Here is a 26,903-nt window from a genome sequence, read left to right as displayed (position 1 = left end):
AATTTCCGATATATAGCCGAGACGGTCTAGCATAATTTGCATTATTACACGCAAGTCCAAGTCAATGGTGTATGGATTGGCAATGTCGCTGTGTCACAATTTCCAAATTTTTCATTATTAGCTACAATTTCTTTACAATTTTCTTTACTTACCCTATCTCCTTAACTTACCCCAACTCTTTCTGCAACCTTTCATCCTTGTACCCTATTTCTGCATTTCTCAGGACCGACGCAGGTTTTTACTTATTATTTAGTATCTGTGGTATTAATTAATGGATAATACACATCTGGGGCCTATTGCATAACAATTTACAACTCATATTACAAGCGGTAGTCCCCCTCCAATTCATTTTATAAGAAAGAGAGTTCCACTTGTAATACAAGTTGTAAATTGTTATGCAATAGGCCCCTGGAAATGAATGACGATTCAAATTCCAAGTTTTAGTTACACCAGGTACAAAACTGCTACAAAGGGATCAGTTATCCTGTCCCTTCCTGCAATCCTTCATCCTCGTGGGCCCTATCGGCTATCTCATATCTGGACATCTGCGACATGTTTGCTTTTCATTTCTCAGCGACGCAGGCGGCGCGCGCAGAGATCGCGATAGCTTTGAGCGCTTATCGCGATCGGTGGACGAGCGCCCTATGCTTATGCGTAAGTGGCCAGTGTTCACCCTTGTACCCGAAGGTGAGTCATATGTTTTTTATCACACTTACTTAGCAGGACTAGCGGGAGTTGTAGAAAAAGCGTTTTCCTCGAGGGAGTTATGAAACTTCTAGTACCATAATTAACTTCGTTTATCTTTATTGCATATTTTTTTATTGCACGTGTGTGTGTGTTTTTTTCTACTGATGAAGTGGGTGTGTGTCAAGAGATGTTAACCACATAAATTCATTACAAATAAAAAGGCTGTAAACTGACTTATTGCTTATTTTATTTCTGCAAGTTACAAGCGCCCAATGCACACAAACTTTGATACTTCGTTAATAGGTTCCTCCTCCTTTTATCTCCTAGGTATAATACCCATGAAATAAAAAGAACGTTGACTCAGGATCTTGCGTTGTTATCCAAACCGTCCACTATTCGACTCAACTTCTTCATTTCTTTAATCAGATTCTCGTAAGAATAATCATCACTATTGTTTGTATTGTGAGATCGAATGTATATTTTTTCCGCCTCGGTCATTTTTTTTCTCGCCCTCCAATCTTGAGCTTCTTTATTGTGAAACACGGGGAAATTTTTACACACGCAGTCCACGCCTTGGAGGACGCCATTATTCATACGTACACGATAGTTATTTGTCCGGTTCTCACAATCCTTGTTGAAACAATTGAACTGACTTTCATTTATTATGCGGTCATGTGGTAAGTACCTATTCTTTTCTTCCGCAATTTTATCATGTTTTAGAGCAGTAGGTGAACCTGGTATGGCATAAATGGAATGATGTTGTTGATTTTCGTATGGCATTTGATATCCTTTATTAAAGTATGGATATACTGGAGTGGCTTTAGTCACGGGTGTAGGTCTATCATTGTATGGGACAAATGGAGGTCTTCTATCCCATTTCTTTGGTCCATCTTGATTTTTTATATTATATTTCGCTGAAAAAGGATGTTTGCTGGGTGGGTATTGATTCGGTGGTTTATTATGTATATTTTTTGGATTTTCAGGCGGCCTGTAATCTTTGTATAACTTGTTTTTTCGTTGTTTCGACACATTTTTGAACTCTCTCATAGCATCAGTTCCACCACGAACTACGTTTTTGGCGTTACTAAATTCGTCTTTGAATAATGAACTTCGTGCTTTTAGCATCCACGGTAAACGAGATTTGGTATTTTGTATATATACAAATGACCTTTGGTGATCTTCTTTAGCCGTTTGGCCATTTTCAAAGATTTCCGAATCGTTCATTTTACTCATAGTCAGATCGACAGTAACTGGAGTTCGAGTTAAGTGTGCCATTTCTTCGACATGCTCAGTTACAGATACATCATCTTCAGTCACGGTGAATGATTCATTATCTTCATTAGATAGCTAAAAGAAATAAACATATGTAAGTCAATATATGTAACTATTTAGGTACTTACTTTGAATTGATGGTTACTGTTATTGAAAATTTATTACCACAGGAAAAAATACATTGATTGTTACGAACTAACTAATTAAACTAATTAAAAAAAAAAACTAAATAAGTAAACCTAAATGTATCTAAACTTAAATAAACAGTATAATATGTAGAGAAAAATAATAATAAGAATGAATCCCGCCAAGGACTACCCCGCAATTGTTCCCTACCTGGCCCAAAAGTCCCGAATATGCCAGCTGCGTTGCCACGCTGAATGGCAAGGGATATTTGTTGGACCAGATAAGATCCGGCCCGGGGGTCACCCCCTCTGTCCCTCAACCGGCGCCCAATCTCAGCAACCAGCTTCTTGGCCTCGGCACACCAAGGTCCAGCCGTTTCGATGGCAACCGGTACAAAGTCGTACACTGGTCCCAGGTTCGCATATTTGCTATGTTTTAATTTGGCATATTTACGGTGATATTTACCTAATGTTTTTAAAGTCCAAAGTGTAAGATCAAAATTCTAAGGTAAAAAAAGATGAGACAGCGCTGCCAGCTATGATGCTTCCCAATTTTATTACTTACCCACGTAGATAAAGTTTCCGTCACGCTTTGGCAAGTGTATCAGTGTGAGAGACACATGTCTTATTATCCACGTGGACAAGTGATACAATTGAAAGCATGAACTAACCCACGCGTCACATACAACCTCCTAACTATAGTCCAGTACAGTAACCGGCGATAACATCGCACTAAAAGAAGGCTGCATAAATATCAAACAAGCTCATGACTCTAGAAATAAGATTTTTTTGTGTTTCTTTCCGCCGTTCTTTGGATCTGATGAGTAAACTATCATACAAATAATTTTACGGCTATGACGGATCTTATTTTCATTTATTTATTTAGGTACAATAACGGTTTACACCAATTATACTTGCATTTTTTTTCCTTTCTTTAATGTCATACTTCACAATAGCTATGTGCGAATTTGCGCGTACATTTTATATATTGTCCATTCAAATTCTATCTGTGAATACCTGTAATTGGCTTTGTGTTATTATTTAAATTAGCAGAATGTTATTTATAGCTGTTGGTGTTCCGAAAATAAATAAATAAATTATGGATTCTTCATGGATTCTGATCGGGCTATGCGAGACCGCTCTCAAGGTAAAAGTATCAGTGATCGACACACATTATGTATGTAGATGACACGACCCTACTGTCTCATTTATTGACAATGACTTAAGATATGTAGGAGGTATATTCCGCTTTGTGTGGTAGGGCACAGCACAGTGGATATCAACTCGCTCGAATCTAGAGCAGAGCCCAACTGGGGAAGTTCCTCCGCCTTATAGACGCAGCCAAATAGCACTAGACCCTATTCATAGTGTTGTGTTCCTGTCGGTGAGTAAGGCTGCCAGAGCTCAACGATGGTGCGGTGTGCTGGTGACGGAAGGACCTATGTACGGAACTAATTTGTTCCGTCTATTGTCCTTTGAGTCGTCGGCAACATGAAGCCTCCTTAGAACTTGTACACTCCTTTTGTCCGCTTGATGGAAAGCGGTCACTGTAAGCTATGTGTTAAGAACACAGCAAAAAGGAGTGTTTGCCACCGTATTCAAAATTAAAAGTGGCATCTACTGGTACACTGCACTGATACTTTAGCTTATTTACTTACTTTAGCCGTGCTTGATGAAGCGTAGAACAAAACGCACAATCCAAAATAAGCTATGTGTTCTATTCTCATTATTAGGCTTGGTCTCTCACGACGGACTGAACATTACTGGATGCAGCCATCTGATGCATATAGAATGTTGTTTTTGTTGGAAATGTGTTGTTTACAAATAAAATACACCTATTGTACTCACGCGTTATACGCAAATGATAATATTTATGTTTTAATGAACAAACGCTATGATAAATGACATTTGCTGTGAATAGGTGAACGATTATGTTTTACCACAGATTATACATATAATAGTATCTACAAGTACAGAAGGCTCACTCCTTTGATGATCACAAAACGCCGCCATTCTAAATTCTTATCGAATATATGTGTGAAAAAATATATTCTATTTACACCCGATGTATTTACACCAGAGCAAGACTGTTTAGCTTTTGACATTAGTTTTGTAAGTAAAAGGTTAATTAAACAATAAAACTGTGTTAAAAATGTATTTACACCAGATTACTGTCTAGCTTGTGACATTAGTTCTGACCAAAAACGGCAAGAACTTCGTCAGCGAAAACACGGAGGTCGATGCCATTCTCAAGCAGAGTATCTGCCTCCTGCTGGAACTGAGGAGTGTCCAGCAGAGCGGAGAAAGGTGGCTCTCCATTCGTCAGAGAAGAGGTTGTCGATAGCGCTCTTGAACTCTTCATCTTCCTCCTTCTTCTGTTGGAAGAGGGCGTCCAGCTTCGCTTTAGGGAAGAGGGTCATTCTATCCTTGATGAAGGAAGTCTAGTGGTACGTTATGGAAATAGGTTATTTAGACAATAAAACTGAATATAATGTGTAAAAAAATGTATTTACACCAGATAACTGTCTAGCTTGTGACATTAGTTCTGACCAAAAACGGCAAGAATTTCGTCGGCGAAAACACGGAGGTCGATGCCATTCTCAAGCAGAGTATCTGCCTCCTGCTGGAACTGAGGAGTGTCCAGCAGAGCGGAGAAGGTGGCTCTCCATTCGTCAGAGAAGAGGTTGTCGATAGCGCTCTTGAACTCTTCATCTTCCTCCTTCTTCTGTTGGAAGAGGGCATCCAGCTTCTCTTTGGGGAAGAGAGCGATGCTGTCTTGGATGAAGGAGGTTAGAGAGGTTCCGGAGGCCTGGCGGGTGCGGCGGGCGCTGGGGATGGCGTCTGTAGAAATAGAGAAAAGCCTTTAGAGTATCTGGTAAAACATGAGAAACGTAAGAAAATTGTGGAAATTAAGAAAGAGGCTTTGGATCAGACGTATATAGTACAGGGTGGCCCAAAAATACGTTGACAAACGTTTGTATAATTATTTTCTGTCCTTACACGAATGATTGTCCTACAAATTAAAATGTGGAACCTTAATAATTGTTGACCAAATTAATCGCACCGTCTTCAAAATATATTCCTTTGGCTTTGAAGTACAAATGCAAATATTAGAACAAAAAAATATTGCACATTCGTCTAACTTATTGCACGTATAACTTGTAAAATATCCTAATTCTTTGTCAACGTAATTTTGGGCCATCCTGTATACTCGTACCTACTTAGAATTGAACGAGATAGGCTGATATACAGGATAGCCTGGAGATCACGTGACACTACTACTGTACTGGGTACTAATAGGGACGAAAGTGAGGGTAGTCTACCTCCGTCTTATTTAAAAAAATACTTACTGACAACTTTGTCGAGTATATCCAAGAAGAAGGTAATGTCGATATTGTCGGCCTCAAGGAAGCCAACAACCTGTAGAAAAAAGCAAAACATGAAGGTAAACTTGGCTAAAATTGGGCAATTAGTATTAGAAAAGAGAAGTTGTAAGGACATCATAGACATAGACATAGACATAGACATTTTATTAATAATATTATAAATATTACACGTTCATCAATAAAATTATTTAACAGCAATTAAATTAAGATTATTACAATTTCAGTCTAGTTATAATTTCGAATATTTAATTGAAAGATGCATTCATTGATATTACATATGATATGTCATTTAGATTTGTTAATTTGATTTTATACATAATTATTATTTTATTCTAATATTATAAGTTATTTGGTAGGTCAAAGAAATATTTTATGTCATAGAAGGAGTACTCTAAGAGCCATCTTCTTAACTTTTTTAAAAATTGGTGGGTACTGCCTGCATTTTTTATTTCTGCTGGTAGTTTGTTGAAGACTCTAGGTCCTATGTGAGACATGATTTTAGACGACTTAGTCAGTTTGGTAGTATGAGTTTGGAGTTGATTTTTCGAGCCCTGTCTGGTGCGAGTGATTTTTTTGAACGGGTAAGAGTCCAAATTTTCATCTTGGTGTTAGGTAGGCTAGGTCGAATTTTAACTTCAAACAATTACAAAATGTCGAGTTTCCGTCTCATTTTCAACCTGAGTGTAGTATTTTTATAAATGTATGCATTGCACAATATATCATTTAAATACAAACGTACCTTCTTATCCCCTTATTCATAAACGTTCACTAAGTTATCAAGCCGATAAAATTCGTTTGTCCCTTTCTATCGCACCTATACGTCGGAAAGGGACAAACAAACTTTATCGGCTTGATAACTTTAGAGTACGTTTATCAATAAGGGGGATAGTCAGTCGCGTAATGTTTTAATTTACCCTCAATAGATCTCATGAGATTTATTTAAATAAGAACAACTTACAGCTTGGAACTCAGGCAGCGACTCCATCTCCTGAACGATATCCTTGAAGCCAGCCGTCTGCATGTAGCTCAACGCATTATTGAAGTCATCAAACTCTCGGTACGCTGTCATCAGCTCCTCAATCTGGTCTCCTGTCTCCTGCATGATCAAGTCAAGGAAGTCTTGGAAGTGTTCATGGAAGTCCTTCCTAGGCTGTGGAGCCGAAGCTACCAGGGCAACAAGGGCGAACAAGCAAACGGCTACCTTCATTTTGGACTAATGACTGATAGTGAACGGAATTTTTAGGCGTTTTTATACTGATCTGATGGTTTATCTGTCTGTCTGAATCAGCACTTGAGATGTAACCTTATCTATTCGTATACATGTCTTGTCTAGCGACCAAGAACGATTTAATACTGAACTGACAAATAAATAAATATTATAGGACATTCTTACACAGATTGACTGAGGCCCACGGTAAGCTCAAGAAGGCTTGTGTTGTGGGTACTCAGACAACGACATATATAATATATAAATACTTATATACATAGAAAACTTCCATGACTCAGGAACAAATATCTGTGCTCATCACACAAATTTATAAATGCCCTTACCGGGATTCGAACCCGAGACCGCGGCGTACCAGGCAGGTTCACTACCGACTGCGCCAGACCGGTCGTCAAAGCCCATACAAAAAAGTGTACCCCTGAAATATATAGCCCTTTTAGGCTTAATAATAATATAATAATAATAAATCATTTATTTAAGACCAACGTCACACCTCGGACACTGGCGATCAAATATATGAAAGAGGCGCGTTCCTAGCACACAGTCTAAGCTCGTGTAGGTGAACTCGTACTATGCTTGTATGAGTGACATATGACAGATCGACTGTTCGCGTTTTTGACAGGCGGTAACTGTGAGGTAACCGAGAGGGGGTGGGCGGCAATTTCAGCGGGGAGCGGGAGTGGCCATACTGTACGATAGTACTCTTTATTATACTGTGCCAACGTGGATCATAGTGTTAGTAACATAAATAATCTTAGTCTAGTGTTAGTTTATACAGAAACTTAATAGCTAGGTTATCTATTCCTGCGTGCGTGCAACAAGCAGCAGGCATTCAAATATAGGCAGTCAAACCTATTCGCTCACATATTCAGAATACTGTTGGAGCTAGCCCGGACACTTCGCACAAGCGATGTCGCTCGCTTGCGCATGGTGGTGTAGAAGCAGTCTACCCGCGCCTCCGCGAACATCCCCGATGCACTGCAGCTTAAAACTAGATGGCGCTGTTTGCAGCCTGGAAGTGGCCAAAATTATTTTTTCTCCAGATATTTTTGCGCGTTTTTATGTTTTATAAGAACAAATGACATATTGCTTTATTTTAAAATCATGCCATGTAGGCATCATCAGTGTAGTTATGATAGTATTTAATAGGTGGCGCTAAAAAATCGAGGTACGATTCTTAGTATGAAGTACGTAAATCCTATATAAATGATCCTTTGCTATCGACGAAGGATCCTTATCCTTATTTTTCGATAAGGACTTTTTAATTTGAAATGACTACAGAAATTCGCCCTTATCGAAGTTGAAACTTGACGACCAGGTGCCGTAGCCGAATGGTATTTCTGCGACGCGAAACGAAAACGAAATGCCGCTAAAGGTAGTCTGGCTCTGTCGCGCCAATACGCAAGAGCGATAGAGATAGATATCTACGAGCGTTTCGTTTCGTTAGCGTCTGTCTGGGCTATCGCGTAGTGACCCTGATGCCTGCTGCCGCGGTCCTGGGTGGATTCTGAGAGCAATGTGTGCGATGAGCACAGATATTTGGTTTCAACACAGAATATACAGGGTGTAAACCTAATACGGGCGAACCTCTTAACGGTGGTGAGTATAGGACGTATAAAATGTAATTAGATAACTTTTACTTAAAATTGATATATTTTTTTTATCTATACAAATTAATTCGGCCCGCAACGTAATGCAAACACACTCCCGTTAAACGCTCGTTGACAGTTGTCATTGATTGTCATCGCAACCACGTTTACAGTACATTGCTGATGAGATTTTTTTCAAAAATTAATTATGGGGTGAAAATTAAGAGTAAATCAAAAACACCTCTTAATTAATGATAACAATATTGAATTATACGCCTGGTTTCATTTATCGCCCTTATTACGTTTACGCGCTGTATAATAATACAAGTACAGAAGGCCCACTGCTTTGATTTTCACAAAATGCCGCCTTTTAAATGCCTACAAAATTCTAACAAAGAAACGAGCCGCACGTGCGCAGCGTCGGACGATAGGGTTGCCTATGGATTAAAACGAATTAATACTCCGATAAATTAATGTTATACTATTATATTCCAGTCTTGGGTACATTATAGGTATACATATATACAGTGATATATTTTTGTTTAAGTCCTAACATCACAAGCCTTATTGAATTTTTCCGTGGGACTTAATCAATAGTAGATCTATGTAAGATTGTCCTATTTTATTCATGATGTATATTTAATTAAGCATTATTAACCATTCACACTCGGACATCGCATATAAAACTAAAAAACTCGCGACGTAAAGTAACAATAGAAAGTTCGGGCATTCCGTGAGAACGCGCGACACCCCTGATTAGGCCGCGAACTCGCGACCGCCAGAGTGAGCCGCCCCTGGTTCCAGGGTCATGGATGTTTTCTATATTGATAAGTAGGTATTTGTATTATAGTTATAATCTGTTATAATCTGCATGTGTAAGAATGTCCGATAATAATTATTTATTTGACGACCGGTGTGGCTCAGTCGGTAGTGACGCTGCCTGCTAAGCCGCGGTCCTGGGTTCGAATCCCGGTAAGGGCATTTATTTGTGTGATGAGCACAGATATTTGTTCCTGAGTCATGGATGTTTTCTATGTATATAAGTATGTATTTATCTATTTAAGTATGTATATCGTCGCTTAGCACCCATAGTACAAGCTATGCTTAGTTTGGGGCTAAGTTGATCTGTGTAAGGTGTCCCCAATATTTATTTATTTATTATTTATTATTTATTTATTTATTTAGCTTAAGGACCCTCTAGACTAGGAGCGCCACATGAATTCCTTAGGACTTTATACATAAGGTTTGTTTTAAAATTATAATTGTTTAGTTTGCAACTTATCAAAAATATAGCATGATATTGGTATTATCAGTTGACAGACACTTGAGGGTGAGCACGTCACGTCATCTTATAATACATAATCATCTTCACTCTGTTATGTAATTCAAAATGTGACTCATTTTCATGAGTTACTGGTAAACACTTATAGTAGTTGATTTATTTTTATGAGATTCCTATCTCCTTGCTCCTGCAAACGAGCAGACAGGTCGCCTGATGGTAAACGATCACTGCCGCCCATGGACACCCGAAACACCAGAGGTGTTGGAGGTGCGTTGCCGGCCTTTAAGATGGGTGTACGCTCTTTTCTTGAAGGTTTGAAGGTCGTATCGGTCCGGAAATACCGCAGGCGACAATTCATTCCAAACTGTGGACCACAGTCTAGCTGTGCGGGGCAGGAAATTTCTGGAGAAACGAACAGTTGGGGACTGCAAGCCATCTAAATGATGGAAATGGCGGAAACCACCACCTGAATTTAAGCCATAATTTTATGTGTTGGAGAAGCGCGGTGATCTAGCAGTAAGAGCGTGCGACTTTTGATCCGGAGGTCGCGGGTTCGAACCTCTGCTCGTACCAATGAGTTTTCGGAACTTATGTGCGAAATGTCATTTGATATTTGCCAGTCGCTTTTCGGTGAAGGAAAACATCGTGAGGAAACCGGACTAATTCCAATAAGGCCTAGTAACCCTTGTTGGAAGGTCAGATGGCAGTAGCTTTCGTAAAACTAGTGCCTACGTCAAATCTTGGGATTAGTTGTCAAAGCGGACCCCAGGCTCCGATGAGCCGTGGCAAACGCCGGGATAACGCAAGGAAGATGATGAATCTGTACGTATTGGAGAGACAGTTAATTTATTTCACAAGGCAGCAAACTTGGTGTTTAACCGTACGTGCCAATTTTGATACCAGAACAAGTGAAAGATTCCAGTATTGAATCGCGAGCGTAGTGAGTGGTCTAAAAAGTGGAATATGGGCGTTACGAGGGACTCAAGGCATGAAGTTTAAATAAACTTTGCCACCGCGTGAGACATAAAATTGCGATCAAAATACTAACTGATTAATTCAATTTGTTTCAAAATCATTATTTATAGGTAAATTCAACCAGCCAGCTTAAGGCATCAAGTTAAAGCATGAAAATACTACACTCTTGTAGATAAAATGCAATTTTGCTATCTGTTTTCGAATAGCAAAGAGCCTTTACTAGTTGGTGTGGCGAAAAACTGATTGCACCATTCACATAAGTATAGGTACCTAATAAAAGTAGCAAGTATTATAAATTTAAATAGATATCATACACGAAAGAAAAAACGACAAAGCCCACTGGTGGCCGAGCCGGAACGCGTGGAAACGCACCCTACTGGGTCCTCAAGCTTACGCGGACTCCAGTGGGCCTTGTACGTTTTTTTGCAGGTTTGTACGGAACCCTCGGTGCGCGAGTCCGACTCGCACTTGGCCGGTTTTTTTTCTTTCGTGTATGATATCTATTTCAATTTATAATTTATATATAGTAGTGTGACTACTTGAAAAAATAACAAATCAAAAAATATTCAATAAAATAATTTGATTTGTTCCCTAGTTGTATTGTAAGTAGTAAGTATTTTAAAACTGCAGCGTCAGAGGGGTACGGGCAGGGAGGTAACGGCCAAATTACAGCAATCAACACGGTAGCGAAATTATCTAATCTCATGTCATTTATATGATAGTACATACTATGAATACCTACCTACTTATGAATCATGTGTATTTTCCAAAGTTTTAAAACCGCATCAAACATACTCGATAATACCTATTTCGTTTTGCCGATATTGTTTGATAATACATAATATTTATTCTATAAACATAACGTGCAAATTATGTTCTTCACACGTCACACTTCTTTCCTTATAAATTCGATAATAAATTATGAATTCATATGCTATAATGCCATAGAAGTCATATCATTTTATTTCTGGTAACTAACTACCTATCCAACAAGTACCATAACCAATCGTAATTTGTATTTGAATGGTCATGAAATACATAAATTTATAAATTCATATTATTTACGGAGATGGTTTGTTCTTTAAGACACTTGGAAAAAGTGTATTTTTTATGCACGGCAACACCATTTCTATCTTAACAAGTCACAAACACGACTTGAGTATTAACTGTAAGCATCACTACATACGGTCTAAAATATAACGTGTCAATTTACGGAATCTACTAAAAAAGGTAGGTTGTTAAAATCAAGATTTCAATGTATCTACCTAATTACAATAACTTCGTGACATGTTTTTGTCTCAATATAATCAGACGTCAAAAGAATTAAAACCTATAAGCATTTTTGCAATTTGTGAACAGTGTTTTCGAAAGCAACAATACATATAAACGCCAAGTGCCAAATCAGCATGGAAAATAGTGAAATATCGAATAAATCTACCAGCGACTTCATAGACGATTATTCACATCTCCGCTTATCCTATTATCAGCTACGAGGCAGGAATAACTTATCATTCGATCAGTCAAGCGCTTCTCAACGTTGTCAAGATAACTCAACAGTGAATCATACTATAAACGTTTCTGATCGTGAATCAACAGTGCAAGATTCAACACAAGCATGCACTGCGATAATGGGTATATCTGAATCCGAACCAGCCATTGTGGAAGATGCAGAATTAGAACGGCAGCGCCGACGTGAATATTACATATCGCAGATACCGGATTTGCCACATCCATCGTACACTATGGCGTCAATAATAGCAGCTAAGTCTCGCCAAATGGGGAGCAATTTTGCCTATAATAACAGGATTGAACAGGGCAACGCTGGGAAAAGGGAAAATTTTGAGTTTTCGCCTCGTGATAGGTCAACTATGCTGCCTTGTCAGTTTAAACGTGGAAATTGAAGATTTTTATGCGTATGACTATTGTTGACTAACTTTAAAACAGTGTTGGTATTGTATGTTTTGATTATTAGATGTGTTATGTAATGTGTATGCGGAAATAAAGTTGTAAACAAACGAAATAGAACTAAATACTCACTGATACTCTCATTTATTAATAACTAATGACGACTTTTATTTATAAATGAAGTAATATAAAATTCAATTAATTCATTTTCATGTGTGTCTTTTTATTTATTTCAACAGTAGGCATTTCCTTATTAGCTCTTAATGAACATATCTTTTACACGCAACATAGTAACAATATTAAACATAAAGTGTTATATGTTATATGCCCATACTGTAAATACAGTATGTAAACTAACGAAAACCATTTACTGTAACCCGTAAATGTCCAGGTGATACTGAGAAACTTTTACTATGGGATCAACCCCGAAATCACGAAAATATCTTCTGACAGTTTCATAGGTAGTTTTATTTTATAGTAAGTATTTCCTATGGGAGAGTAAATTTTTATTTCGCGTTTTGGGTGTTGGTCCCATAGTAAAAGTTTCTCAGTATCACCTGGACATTTACGGGTTACAGTAAATGGTTTTCGTTAGTTTACATACTGTATACATATATTATGTAACTAGTGGGTTGCAATGATTAGTCCTGAAATGGTTATCTATAATTAGATACGCATCAGTAACGACTCTTGTAACTAGATTTAAGAGCATGTAAGATATTTATAATAGGCTAATAGTTTCCTAATAGTCAAATCAGCTTCTTTTTAAGAACTGTCAAAACGATTTGCTAACATGGAATTACTATGAAATACTGAGGAGTGACGTCACGGTCAATTCATTTACTTTATATCTTTCTCTTTGACTCATTAAATAGAAATTATGCTTATACATAACTACTTTCCATATTTTTCTTCTAATTATGTACCACACCACATAAAATATTTTATTTTAATTATAGGAAACAGAACTAGCCTATACTGTTAGTAATCCTAAATAAATAAAATTAAAATTGAATTAAAATACCTACCTACCTTGATACGACATTCAATGTTCTCCTGAAGTGCTACTTATTTTTACAATAAAATAGAAATAAAAAGTGGGTTCTGATACCTATTAAAATACCTATTGATTTTATCTTTAAAAAGTCATAATACCAGCACTATCCAGCTTCGTCATCAAGACGTAGCGACAGAAAAAAAAGTGTAGTAATTACTAGCACGGCCGATTTCTGAGGATTACCATACTTACATCTAACACAGCTTACTTAATTATATTAAAGTTTATACATTAAATGTTATTCGTAGTTTACAATTTTTCTAAAATATTATATTTAAAATATTTTTAAAAACAATTTTTTACCACCTGATTTACCGCTGGTGATCTTTCGACATACAATAAGTAGGTACTAGGTACCTACAATATTGACCAATATTGTCTTTTGAAGTGCTATTTATATAAAATAGAAATAAAATTGTGATACCTAGTAAAACACCTAGATAAGGTACAGCGGGGCAAATCTCGACTGGGGGGCAATTGTTCCTAATCCATTTTTTCCATTATTACACTATGATATTTAAGTTCTACATGTATCCACTGAAGACGCCTACCACATATACCAGGTGGACACTCTATTTAATAATGCAAACATTGTAAAATTAACATGGAAACAATGGATTCGTTACATTTTCTCCCCAGTCGAGATTTGCCCCGTTGTACCTATTGATTTTATCTTTAAAAAACCGGCCAAGAGCGTGTCGGGCCACGCTCAGTTTAGGTTCCGTAGTTTTCCCTCAAAAACTACTGAACCTACCAAGTTCAAAACTATTTTCCTAGAAAGTCTTTATAAAGTTCTACTTCTGTGATTTTTTCATATTTTTTAAAGATAATATGGTTCAAAAGTTAGCACTAGGGGGGTACCAATATGTATATCAATCACGCCAACAAAGTGCAAAAATAAAAATGGAAAAAAATGTTTTATTAGGGTACCCCCTACATGTAAAGTGGGGGCTGACACATTTTTTTATATTGTTGGATAGGTATTGAAAAATGAATAAGGGTTTACTAAGATCGTTTTTTGATAATATTAATAGTTTCGGAAATAATCCTTTAGGAGCGAAGACCCTTATTCATCTTTAAATACCTATCCAACAATATATCACACGTTGAGTTTGGAATGAAAAAAAAATCAGCCCTAACAAAACATTTTTTTAACTTTTTATTTTACCACTTTGTCGGCGTAATTGATATACATATTGGTACCAAATTTCAGCTTTCTAGTTCTAACGGTCACTGAGATTATCCGTGGACGGACGGACAGACAGACATGGCGAAACTATAAGGGTTCCCAGTTGACTACGGAACCCTAAAAAGTCATAATACCAGCACTATCCAGCTTCGTCATCAAGACGTAGCGACTAGCGACAGCAAAAAACGTGTAGTAATTACTGGCACGGCTGATTTCCCCCGGCGCTGCGACACTTTTATATTTCCGCGTTATTTTGTTTTAAATAACAAAACTTGATGTTTTTCTTTACTTTTGTTTCAGTTATGATTCTTATTCATAATTTGTGTGCGGAACAAAGCGTCAGTTTTTTTAATAAATATGCGAAGTAATAAAGTTATGATTATTTTTTTTTCAGTACAGATGGTGTTTTTTTACGCACTAGTGCGAGAAGTGGTTCATTGTATGCCAGGTCGAAACTTCGGAGGTCCATCTGTACTGAAAAACGTCTTACGATACACGTGTAAAAAGGAAATTCGTAACTCGTGTCGATTTAAAACACTCCCTTCGGTCGTGTTTTAATTTATCGCCACTCGTTTCTAACTTCCTTTTTTACGCACTTGTATCGTAATGTACTATTTTTTTAAATTTTTAAGTGCCTAGATAAGAATTACTTACGATATTTCCTCAACTACTTTAATCGAAACCATGTAAGGTGAGGTGAGGATATAGATTCAATTAATATATCTATTTGTTTCAGCTATCGCGCTCTGTTCTATTGTTAACTACCCTTTATTAAATACCTATTAGCCTATTTGCAATCTGTTCCGTCCCAATAGATGACTGAAAAACCTACATAAAGTAACTCCACAATAAATTTAAACTAAAAACCGACGGCCATAAGTCATTTCCACTCCCAAAGGCCCTTTTACTGTTTGAAAAACACTCGCGGAGCTCAGATATGCTCCATCGGGAACACTATTTATACGGTTTAAGTTAAAAACGAACTGTCAAACAAGTTGCCCGGGGGACGAAACTTACTGAATAACACTAAACTTTAACGTATCCTTTCTTTTCTGCCTCACAAGCTGTTTCAAACCTTACCCGATATTATTAAGCCTTTTTTTAAAGTGGTAGTAAACTAGATCGTTTACTAATCTTTTTTTGGATGCTGGAAAATATGTTTAAAATGGACATTTAGTTGCATCTAAAAATGGAAGTGTGCTACCTGGCGGCTATGGTAGAACGGTGTTATCTGAATAAAAAAATCAGTCCCCACTATACATGTAGGGGGGTACCTTAAAAAAAAACATTTTTTTCCATTTTTTATTTTACCACTTTGTCGGCGTGATTGATATACATATTGGAAGCATATTGGTACCAAATTTCAGCTTTCTAGTGCTAACGGTCACTGAGATTATCCGCGGACGGACGGACGGACAGACAGACATGGCGAAACTATAAGGGTTCCTAGTTGACTACGGAACCCTCAAAGTAACAGGAGACGTATAGAATTTGTCGCCATTTATTTTTGACCTATTACGAGTATAATCCTTACAGTGTAAGGGACCGTCCACACTCAAAGACGCATGTCCGCCGACGCGGAACAAACGTCAGCGCCACGCCGCCTGAACGTAATTTAAAAAACGTCTCCTCTTGATAGTAGACCAACAAAATTTTCAAGCTGGGGATCGATTTTTGAATTTCGAACGCACGTTTTAAAGTTTGTGGAAAACGACGTAATGCTATTTTTGAAACAGGACGGCTAGTAACTTTAAAACTAGTAGTAATGACCGCTAGTAGTGGAGATATAGGAGTTATAGGAGGTAGGGCATAGCGAATGATATTCCGCTTTGTGTGGTAGGGCACAGCACAGCGGATATCGTCTCGCTCGAATCTAGAGCAGAGCCCAACTGGGGTAGTACCTCCGCCTTACAGAAGACCACAGCCAAATAGCACTAGACCCTACTCATAGTGTTGTGTTCCTGTCGGTGAGTAAGGCTGCCAGAGCTCAACGGGGGTGCGGTGTGCTGATGACGGGAGGACTTACGGAACTAACTTGTTCCGTTTATTGTCCTTTGAGTCGTCGGCAACCCGAACCCTCCTTAGAACTTGTACACTCCTTTTTGCTGTGTACTTAACACAGCAAAAGGGAATGTACAAGTTTCTAATGGGGTGGCAACGCGCATGTGACACTGTTTGAGTTGCAGGCGTCCATAGGTTACGGTGACCGCTTTACATCAGGCGGGCCGTATACTTGTTTGCCACCGACGTAGTATAAAAAAAAAAAAGATATTATTGAACGAGTTTTACAAAATCGAATGGCCGAGATTCAAAAATCGGTTCCCTGCTAAACTTACATTATTAATTGAATTGAATCCAATGAGTAAATATCTGTCCTTCCATACTTAATCAAATTAGCATAAGTGTGTGAAGAGCAAATCGCGCAATCAATGGGAAAACCTAGTCCCCAACGTCCCCATAATTACGCTCCAAAACTCGGACTAGGACTAAATTCAGAAACTGCAAAATTTACTTAGGAGTTGACGAAAGTTATTCAAGAAAACTATTAAAAACTAAGTGCATGGTCGTAAAAAAAGTATTGTATTATGCAACGGCGTTTAACTGAGTCAAAAAATACTCGTGGCGTCTTAATTTCACGCCACTCGTCTTTTTTGACCTCCTTTAAACGCCTGTTGCATAGAATACTATAATAAAGTCATGTTTACATTATGTTATAACTATTTTAAAAGTCAAAACAGTTTTCTGTAAGAAGCTAACTTTTATCGCCTACATTTTATTTTGCCGCTTTTTTCTATTGACGAAGTAGCTTGACAAACGATTAAGCGCCCTCTTGGGAGAACTGTTCAAAAACGCAACGCACTAGTTACTACTAAATTACATTACACAAGTTTCTGAACGATCCCAGCCATAAATTAAAATCACTCGGCGCAGTGCGTCGCGCTTTGTGGAGATAGCGCCAATTAGTTTCCACGCCCCGCGTAGCCATTCCATGAAACGGGACGCCATTTTCAGAGTCGAATGGAATCGCCGGTCTTTTTAGCTAAACGACGCGGGGACGATGCGATGCGATATAAGCTGCCCGGCAGAAATGCCCGACGGGCACATCCGTCCGTGTGTGGCAAGAAATAGACACGGATTTGCCCGCCGGGTACCCGTCCGCTGCCCGTGCTCAAAACCAACGAATCGGGCACGGCCCGGCAGATCCGTCGGCTGCCCGCGCGTGTGTGTTTAGCGCGGATGTGCCCACCGGATCGCACCTTAGTTAATGGCAAGGATATGTCCGACTCGGATTTGTCCGCTGGGCAAGCCGCGGATCAGGGTGGCTAGCCGAATGGCACAATCGCTCACGAAACGCTCACGAAACGAAGCGCTAGTAGATATCTATCTCTATCGCGCTTGCGTATTGGCGCGACAGAGCCAGATCCGAGCCTTGTCCTACGGATGTAGTATCTTCTTAGTTTGTGGATGCGATGAATGATTTGATAATTAGGTACCTACGCTAATTCAATAGGTATTTATTTTAGCTAGGGATATAATTTCAAAGTACCTTCTGTCCAAAGAATATAATACTAGGCTTCTGTCCGGGTAGTTTTCTGTGCGGGTTATTGTATTTTTGAACTGGTACTTGTGAAATTTTGTAAGCAGGGGGCCGATTTTTGAATCTCACGGCGTTCGAATTCAGAAAATTGTCACTGAAAATAGTAGGCAATTTCGGTGACAATTTTCTGAATTCGAACGCCGTGAGATTCAAAAATCGGACCCCAGATTCGATAATTAAATAGTCATGTTATCACCGATCTGTTTAAGTAATCATAATTATATTACACAGAAAATATGACGAAGTCCAATGGTGGTCAAAGCGGGAATCGAAACCGAGTAAATCACACTAATTATTTCCATTTATATTATTGTCCTGATCACTGGACCACTAGACCATTTTCGCTTTGCTTCCACGCCTGTCGTTAAGATTATTTCTTTCTTTTCAATGTGATTTTAGATCGTATCATATAAAGCGTCCCAATCGTGGCTTCGCCTGAATTCCGGCGATCATTAGAGGCAGCCGCGTCGATGCAATTGTCTCACGTGCGCTCCGAGCGATGATATCATTGTCGCTGGTTACGTTTAGACTTAGGTGCTCCCCATATTCGATTCCTCTGTGAATAGGAATGTCAGATAAAAGTGCGATATACATATGCATAAACTCACGCCTTTATTCCTAAAAGGGGCAACCAGAACCCATGTGATTGCTAAAGTTTATTTTTAGGTACTAAGGGGTTGAAAAAAACCGGCCAAGTGCGAGTCGGACTCGCCCACCGAGGGTTCCGTACAAACTTTCAATGGTTAAAATAATCATACTACTCATACTCATATTCATTTATTCATTCAACGCCACTTTACACGTCAAGATTTGATTTAAAAAAATAATATTCATACAACAATAATACTTAGAGAATAGACAGAAGATTGAAATTACAAAAAGTTTGGCAATATTCACATAAAAAATGCACAAAAATATTTTTCTAATTAGGTAAATAAAAAAATTGTCATAAGTGTAGAACGGGTGCTCGACCAGCCAATTTTTTAAGCGATAGGTACTTAAAGTTCGACACACTTAGGCGCTTCAACCACATATTGCGGCAATTTATTATAGACGGCAGGGTCCATCACATGTGTTAATTTGACCGTAAATTGGATTTCGCCAATTTACGGTCGATACCTACTAACTTTCCGGCATTTCGAATGTTGTACTTGGAACACATGTTGTTAGTTTTGTCACAGAATATATGTATAATAGTACAAGTACAGAAGGCTCACTCCTTTGATGTTCACAAAATGACGCCATTCTAAATTCTTACCTACATTAACAAACGGACCGCACGCGAGCAGCCAACATTGAATTTTTCCCCTCACTAGCTCGGAAACACGTGTTTTGTCCTTTAATACCAGCGGGTAAAAACGCATTTTATCCACTAGTGCTTTAAAATTGATAAAAGTAGGTGAATCTAGTAATAAAGATCATTTACCACCTGTGGAACTACTGGAAGCAGTGATAAAAGAAAATCTTGCAGTACAAAAGGCGGACTTATGCTTTAAGGCATTCTCTACTATGTTGATCTTTCTTTTATGCGGGGGGCTTCGCCCCCCGAGCCCTCCTTTATGTGCTCTTAAGGGTCTCAAGAAAACCCTATCCCAACTTATTTTAAATACTACGTTGATCTTTCTTTTATGCGGGGGGCTTCGCCCCCGAGCCCCCCTTATTCATGCTCTTCAGGGTCACAAGAAAACCCTATCCCAACTTACTTTAAATACTACGTTGATGTTTATTTTATGCGGAGGGCTTCTCCCCCCGAGCCCCTCTTTACTTGCTCTTAAGGGTCACAAGAAAACCCTATCCCAACTTATTTTAAATATTACGTTGATCTTTCTTTTTTGCGGGGGCCCCCGAGCCCCCCCCCCTTTATTTACTCTGAACGGTCACAAGAAAACCCTAACCCAACTTATTTTAAATACTACGTTGATCTTCCTTTTTTGCGGGGGGCTTCGCCCCCGAGCCCCCCCTTTATTTCCTCTGGAGGGTCACAAGAAAACCTTAACCCAACTTATTTTAAATACTACGTTGATCTGTCTTTTTTGTGGAGGGCTTCGATCGCCCCTGAGCCCCCCTTTATTTGCTCTTAAGGGTCTCAAGAAAACCCTATCCCAACTTATTTTAAATACTACTTTGATCTTTTTAGTAGTTCCAGTTCATATCTTCCGGCTCCATCATCAGACCTTGAAACCTAATCGTAGTCAAAGTTCATTACAAGACTTTTCTAAGAAACGCAAAAACAGCTATGATACGATGTTACATCATGTAGTTCCAGTTCATTTCTTCCGGCTTCATCATCAGACCTTGAAACCTTATCGTAGTCAAAGTTCATTTCAAGACTTTTCTAAGAAACCCAAAAACTGCTATGATACGATGTTCCATCATGTAGTTCCAGTTCATATCTTCCGGCTCCATCATCAGACCTTGAAACCTAATCGTAGTCAAAGTTCATTACAAGACTTTTCTAAGAAACCCAAAAACAGCTATGATACGATGTTCCATCATGTAGTTCCAGTTCATATCTTCCGGCTCCATCATCAGACCTTGAAACCTAATCGTAGTCAAAGTTCATTACAAGACTTTTCTAAGAAACCCAAAAACAGCTATGATACGATGTTCCATCATGTAGTTCCAGTTCATATCTTCCGGCTCCATCATCAGATCAGTTCAACAGTACCATATTATTGTACTGTCATCAGAACTACATACAGCTGCCAATTATCATTAGGTACGCTACGATCCTTGGAAGATGGTTAAATTAGCCTCCGTAGATTCCATTACATAGTTACATTAGTTACATACACGACGACCTAATAAAAGCGTTTAGATTTTTAGTTTAATTTTTATTTTTAATCGGTTGATATTTATTGTATGGAATTTTTATTTAAGTGTTTTGAATAAATAAAATTTATATAAAAGCGTGTTAATATTAATATTAGCGCCATCTAGCTGAGCCCTTCTTCTGTGTGGTACTGAGGTAAGTACGTTTTATTCTTAGACTTTATCTGTCTATACGGAGTTATATATGTCTTTGACTAGAAGTATAGGTACTCTAATGAGTATTATTGTATTTAGCGCCGTCTCTCGGCAAAATTTACTAAGTTATTTACGCGACTTGAGACTTGTGCGAACCTTTAGGCATGGAAAGTCACATGAAAAGTTGTCGAAACTAATAATAGATGGCGCTGCATTTAAATTTCTTGACTGATAACTCTAATACTAAATTGAATATACTCTAAGGTAGAGCAGAGTCTTAATACCTCCGCTTTACAAAAGACCGCAATCAAGTAGCACTAGACTTTACTCATTGTTGTGTTCCTGCCGGTGAGTAAGGCAGCCAGAGCTCAACGAGGGTGCGGTACTCCTTCCTTCCTTCCCCCTCCTTCCTTCAGTCGTCGGCACCCAGGCCCCTTCTAAGTACAGGTTTGTACAAGTTTCTAATGAGTAGAGTCGGCAACGCACATGTGCCACTCCTTGAGTGGCAGGCGTCCATATGTAACAGTCACCGCTTTCCATCAGGCGGACCGTATGCATGTTTGCCACCTACGTGGTACAAAAAAGAACTCTCGACGAATTCACCTTAAACATTAAAAACTAAATCAAAATCGATTGATTCGTTCGGGAGCTATGATGCCAGACAGACATGTCAAGCGTCAAACCTATTATTATTATAATATTTTTGCGTTGGTGGTTAAAAACAAGAAACCTCCTTCAAAACTATAATAAAACACAACTTTCTATGAAAATCGGTAAAGTGCGAGTCGGATTTCGACATTTCCATACAAAAAGGTCATGAGCGCCTGACTACACTAGATTTGTACTTTAAAGATTTTGCGTATATTTTGGAAACTATAAGAGATAGAGCAAATAGACTTCAGATTTTGGTTGTCGGTGGCACAATTTTTTTGTTTTCGTATATATACACCATTTTTTGGACCTATTAGGGCAATATTATGGTCAGTGCAGTTCTAAACAGTCGTAAGCGCCTCTTTTTTAGTAGGAACTTAAGTCATTTTGGCAAATGCTTAAAATTTTTAACAATTTCTAAACAGAAATGAATTTCTTTCTACCTGTCCATGGCGCTCACAAAATTTCAAAACATTTAGTAAGTACTTGCAGCGGCAGTGAGTGAAAAATCTCAATTTGAGTTTTTTTCTCTTAAGTCCGACTTACGCTTGACTGTAGATTTCTAATAGGTTTTCCTGTAATCTACAGGTAGAGGGCTATCTCGTGTATTTTTTTGAAAATTTTCCGCTAAGTAGTTTCGGAGATAAGGGGGGAATGGTAATTTTTTGCTTATTTTCTTAAATTACTTCTAAATTACCAAAATAAAAACTATAAAAAAAATATATTTGAGATGCTTATAAAATGCTCTTTCATTTGATATGTAGCACAATATAGTTCTAATAACTTTGATTTTTAATTTTCAATTTTACCCCCCAAAAATGGCCCCTATGATTAAATTTCGTTTAATTTCATTTAATTATATTACATGTTCGTCTTTGGGCCACTTGTTTACATACGTGTGCCAAATTTCAAGTAAATCGGTCAAGTAGTTTCGGAGAAATCGGCTGTGACAGAGGGACAGACAGACACGCGAGTGATCCTATAAGGGTTCCGTTTTTCCTCTTTGAGGTACGGAACCCTAAAAACGAAATTGTACCATTGTATTGACAGGTCACACAATAATTGAATGCATAGGTATTTCACAGCCGACTTCTATGACACCCAGAAGAACAAAGGGGGTGGCAGAATTTTTAACGTAAAAACAAAGGTTTTTGGTGACGAAAGTCTGGACATCACCTTCGTCTTCGAAATTCAGTACGTAGTGGCTTTTTTCTGTGATATGAACTGAGTACGATTGTAAAATATTAGTATAATATTCTGGCTAAGCCAATCTTCTTGTCATCATCATCATCCTCCTTGCGTTATCCCGGCAATTTCCACGGCTCATGGGAGCCTGGGGCCGCTTTGACAACTAATCCCAAGATTTGGTGTAGGCACTAGTTTTACGAAAGGGACTGTGGCATCTGACCTTCCAACCCGAAGCCTTATTGGAATTAGTGCGACGAACACGATGTTTTCCTTCACCGAAAAGCGACTAGCAAATATCAAATGACATTTCGCTCATAAGTTCCGAAAACATTGGTCAGCAGTTGCCAAAAAGTTTGTATAAAAATTAAGGAAAAACTCAAAATTTGTTTTTTTTATTCCTATTTTGTTACCAATATTTTTTTGATGAATTGAGATTTTAGTAAGTTTTATCTTGTCATTGAGGTTCTCTAGTATCTATAGTTTCTTAATTATAACAATTACCCTGTATATATCTTACGACAGTCAACTTATATTACTAAATGTTGGTAACAAAAGAGGATCAATTAAAACTTGCTGACGTGGCTATGTACAAACTTTTTGAGAACTCCTGTGGTACGAAACGGGGTTCGAACCCGCGACCTCCGGATCGAAAGTCGCACGCTCTTACCGCTAAGCCACCAGCGCTTTTCCCCAGCCAATCTTCTCGTATAATATATATAAGTTATTAATGCTTACTAATCTTCAAAGTCTAAATATAGCCTTCTCTATAATGTTACTAAGTACGCATTATATCAGCCTACGAAGTCTACTTGTAAGATCTAGTTTATTTTTAGGTTATCCAGGATTTTTACGTAGAACAAACAACAACTCCGTCGTTTCACCCCCTTAGGGACTGATTTCAAGGCTAGAAATATTTTCTGAGCTAAATCCAGGCAGGCAATTTAACCCGACGTTTCGGACATGACATTACGTCCGTGGTCACGGGTAGACTGCAAAACATGACATAACGTCAGCCTACATACAACACTCACGCATCCGTCGGAAGTTTTCCACGTTTACACTTGCTATCGCGCAACTCGTAACATATAGGGACGGCCTGATGTTTTATCATTTATCGCGCGACCATGTTTATACGCCAGGAATTTTGGTGACAGATAAATTATTAGTGTGAAAAAGTGTTATTTTCGTTCGATTTCTCAGAAATGTTTTGTCTCCCGACATAAAACTAGCTGAAAATTGTGTTCAGTAAATACGTATATGTATGTATAAGTAAATATAACATAGAAAAATATACTAAGGTAGTACTGACGCCCAAGAAGGCCCGGGTTTTAAGATTTCCCACTTTTAAAATTTCATGCTTTTATAAGTGTAAATGAGCTTATGTAAACTATGTGTCCGTATTCGTTAGCACCACGAAACTGTAAGTTTATATTGACAATAACAAAAATAAAAATAACTATCCAGTAACTTAGACAATGGACGTAATGGTTTAGAATATTTTATTCGAACTATTTACCTTTTCTAGCTATAAAAAATATAAAACATACACTCTTTCTCGGGCCTTAAATTAATTTTGTAAGAAACTTGTTCTCAAACTATTTCATAGCAGAAACTACCAAGTTTAGTATCTGACGCATTTCCGACTGTCAAAAAAAAATTTCCGACAAGGAAACTACGGAACCCTACACGCAAAGCAATTAAACCTATTATCAATACACACTTAGACACCCTAGCTAGAACACAGAACAGCCGAGTTTGCTCTGTGGGTATACATTAAATTATACCAAAATCACAGGAGACATTTCGAACGTCTCTTATTTTAAACTTTTTTCTTTTACACGTTATAGACTGAATTACTTTCTAATAAGCTTTACTTTCCGATATTTAATACAGACATGGGTTACTTAAGTAAATAATTAATTCTTTATTGCATCATTTTAGCATTTTACATGTAAAAAATATACAGAATGTTGAGTGAGAATATAACTAGGTGACAACAGGCGGTCTTATCGCTAAAAAGCTATAGAATATATATTAAAAGAAATAGTGCGTGGAGTACCTTCGCGCGAAAGAAGTGAAACTTCGTATTGCCATAAATTAAATATAACAAGATCATACCATCCCATACCTTAAAATGCGACCGCCTAAGACCGCGCTTACACTCCACCACATATAGATGGCGCCACAAAAAAAATGTCTTGTTGCTTTCGATTATACTTGTAGATGGCGTTAAGTGTCACTTTTGACATAGATTTACGGCTCGGAATTGACACTTAATGCCAATCTACAAATAATTGGTGGCAACATGGCATTTTTTTGTGGCGCCATCTATGTGTGGTGGAGTGTAAGCGCGTTCGTAGACGGTCGCATTTTAATGTATGGGATGGTATGATCTTGTTATATTTAATTTATGGTAATGTGTTGTTTATCAAAATTCGAGTTGGCAACACTGAGCGTTAAATGTTGAACGCGTTAAATATTTAACGCGCTAAAAGTTTAAGGCCGTCACTTGGAAGTCGCAAGTTTCACTTCAAAAATCAAACTTTCCCATTTCCGTAATAAGTGTTAAGACGCACTATTCACGATATTCAAAACATTTATAGACCCACCAGCAGCGGCTGGTCCACTCAAGCCGATTCCCACCGGCTTGCCTAAAATTGATTACTAAGTAAAGTACCTTATTGTTAAAGTGGGTTTCTTTATGCTCAGTTTGCCTAGCAAAAATCTTCACCAGTCGCTACCGAGACTGAGACCCACAAACATACTTACATCGTAACTTTTCCAGTAGCATTTGTCACGTGAAAGGAATAAGTCCGAAACCAGCTGGAATAGTTAATTAGGACAAATAACAGTAAAATTTGCCTTAGTAAATCATCTACCAAACTCCACATATGAATTCCTTTATTTCCGATGATGACTGTTCAGTTCTAGAACATTGTTTCTTTTTTACAGGAAAACCTCCAGCTATTTTTAATAATTCCCATGTAAACTCTGCTCTAAGAATGTTTACCCACATAATATCTAATATGCAAAATAGTTAACACTACTTGTGAGCGCATAATACGCTATTACGTTACGGTGACATAATAAAAGTTGACACGACACTAATTTAATTCTACCGCGCACAATCTCCCTCAAGGGGAAAGTAACTGACCGCTTCTTCATACACGCATTGACTTGGCCTTCCAAGTGAGGCAAGACAAACCTATTTTTTAGATTCACTACCACCCTGGAGAAGACGAATAAAATTAGAATTTCTTACAAGTGATTAACTTGTTACAAGTTTTATTTAAGTTGCCTTGTTAATATGTTAGTTTGGGTCAAAACGTAGAAGCTAAATTTGACCCACTTCCCGGTTTCCGATTGATCTGAAACTTTGCTCGCTTCACTCGTCGTCGTACCTAACGGTCACTCTGGGACAGTTTTTCTTTTCTGATAGCGAGTAATAATTCTGCTAATGTAATATTATGCTATAAGATTATTATGGTACATACAATTATGCTAAACCAAAGTCGACCAAAGTAATGTTCTGTTTCTACAAAATTATCATTCGACCGAAAGTGTTTCTGTGAAACATGTTATGCGAAGTGTGTTTCGGAGTAAAATTATTCTGCCAGATGAGGGTAACCCCGTGACAATGCAATATTAATGGTATCATGGGGCTGATCTGATGATGGAGCAGAAAGGTGGTCATAGGAACTCTATTATGAAACGTTGTATCCCCATCGAGTAAGGGGTTTTTAGAAACTCCTCGGAAAGCAGCAGATGACTGTTGAAAGAAAGGCGGCGATAAAAGCTTGCTCCAAA

At 38.1% G+C, this 26,903-nt stretch overlaps 2 protein-coding genes across 2 annotated transcripts; both read right to left on the bottom strand.

Annotated features, from left to right (window-relative positions):
* Window positions 1-1,007: 1,007 nt before the first annotated feature.
* On the bottom strand, window positions 1,008-4,075 carry LOC125232976. The gene is made up of 2 exons (XM_048138839.1): window positions 3,743-4,075; window positions 1,008-2,034 (listed from the first exon to the last, which is right to left on the bottom strand). The coding sequence occupies exons 1-2, from the start codon at window positions 3,809-3,811 to the stop codon at window positions 1,048-1,050; spliced, it is 1,056 nt and encodes a 351-aa protein (XP_047994796.1). The 5' UTR covers window positions 3,812-4,075; the 3' UTR covers window positions 1,008-1,047.
* Window positions 4,076-4,225: 150 nt separating this feature from the next.
* LOC125232977 lies at window positions 4,226-6,699 on the bottom strand. The gene is made up of 3 exons (XM_048138840.1): window positions 6,429-6,699; window positions 5,435-5,504; window positions 4,226-4,925 (listed from the first exon to the last, which is right to left on the bottom strand). The coding sequence occupies exons 1-3, from the start codon at window positions 6,675-6,677 to the stop codon at window positions 4,624-4,626; spliced, it is 621 nt and encodes a 206-aa protein (XP_047994797.1). The 5' UTR covers window positions 6,678-6,699; the 3' UTR covers window positions 4,226-4,623.
* Between the last annotated feature and the right edge of the window lie 20,204 nt (window positions 6,700-26,903).

This window comes from Leguminivora glycinivorella, chromosome 13, assembly GCF_023078275.1.
Source record: "Leguminivora glycinivorella isolate SPB_JAAS2020 chromosome 13, LegGlyc_1.1, whole genome shotgun sequence".
Taxonomy (NCBI): domain Eukaryota; kingdom Metazoa; phylum Arthropoda; class Insecta; order Lepidoptera; family Tortricidae; genus Leguminivora; species Leguminivora glycinivorella.
This window is presented reverse-complemented; position numbering and strand designations above follow the sequence as displayed.

Bases quoted from the DNA above. Each gene is read 5' to 3' on its own strand.
- LOC125232976 (XM_048138839.1), bottom strand. From the start codon at position 3,811: ATGAGAATAGAACACATAGCTTATTTTGGATTGTGCGTTTTGTTCTAC. The intron at 2,035-3,742 runs GTAAGTAAATAA...TATTTCTTTTAG, and splicing joins CTTCATCAAGCACGGCTAAA to CTATCTAATGAAGATAATGA.
- LOC125232977 (XM_048138840.1), bottom strand. From the start codon at position 6,677: ATGAAGGTAGCCGTTTGCTTGTTCGCCCTTGTTGCCCTGGTAGCTTCG. The intron at 5,505-6,428 runs GTAAGTTGTTCT...TTTTTTCTACAG, and splicing joins CGCTGCCTGAGTTCCAAGCT to GTTGTTGGCTTCCTTGAGGC. The intron at 4,926-5,434 runs GTAAGTATTTTT...CTATTTCTACAG, and splicing joins TATACTCGACAAAGTTGTCA to ACGCCATCCCCAGCGCCCGC.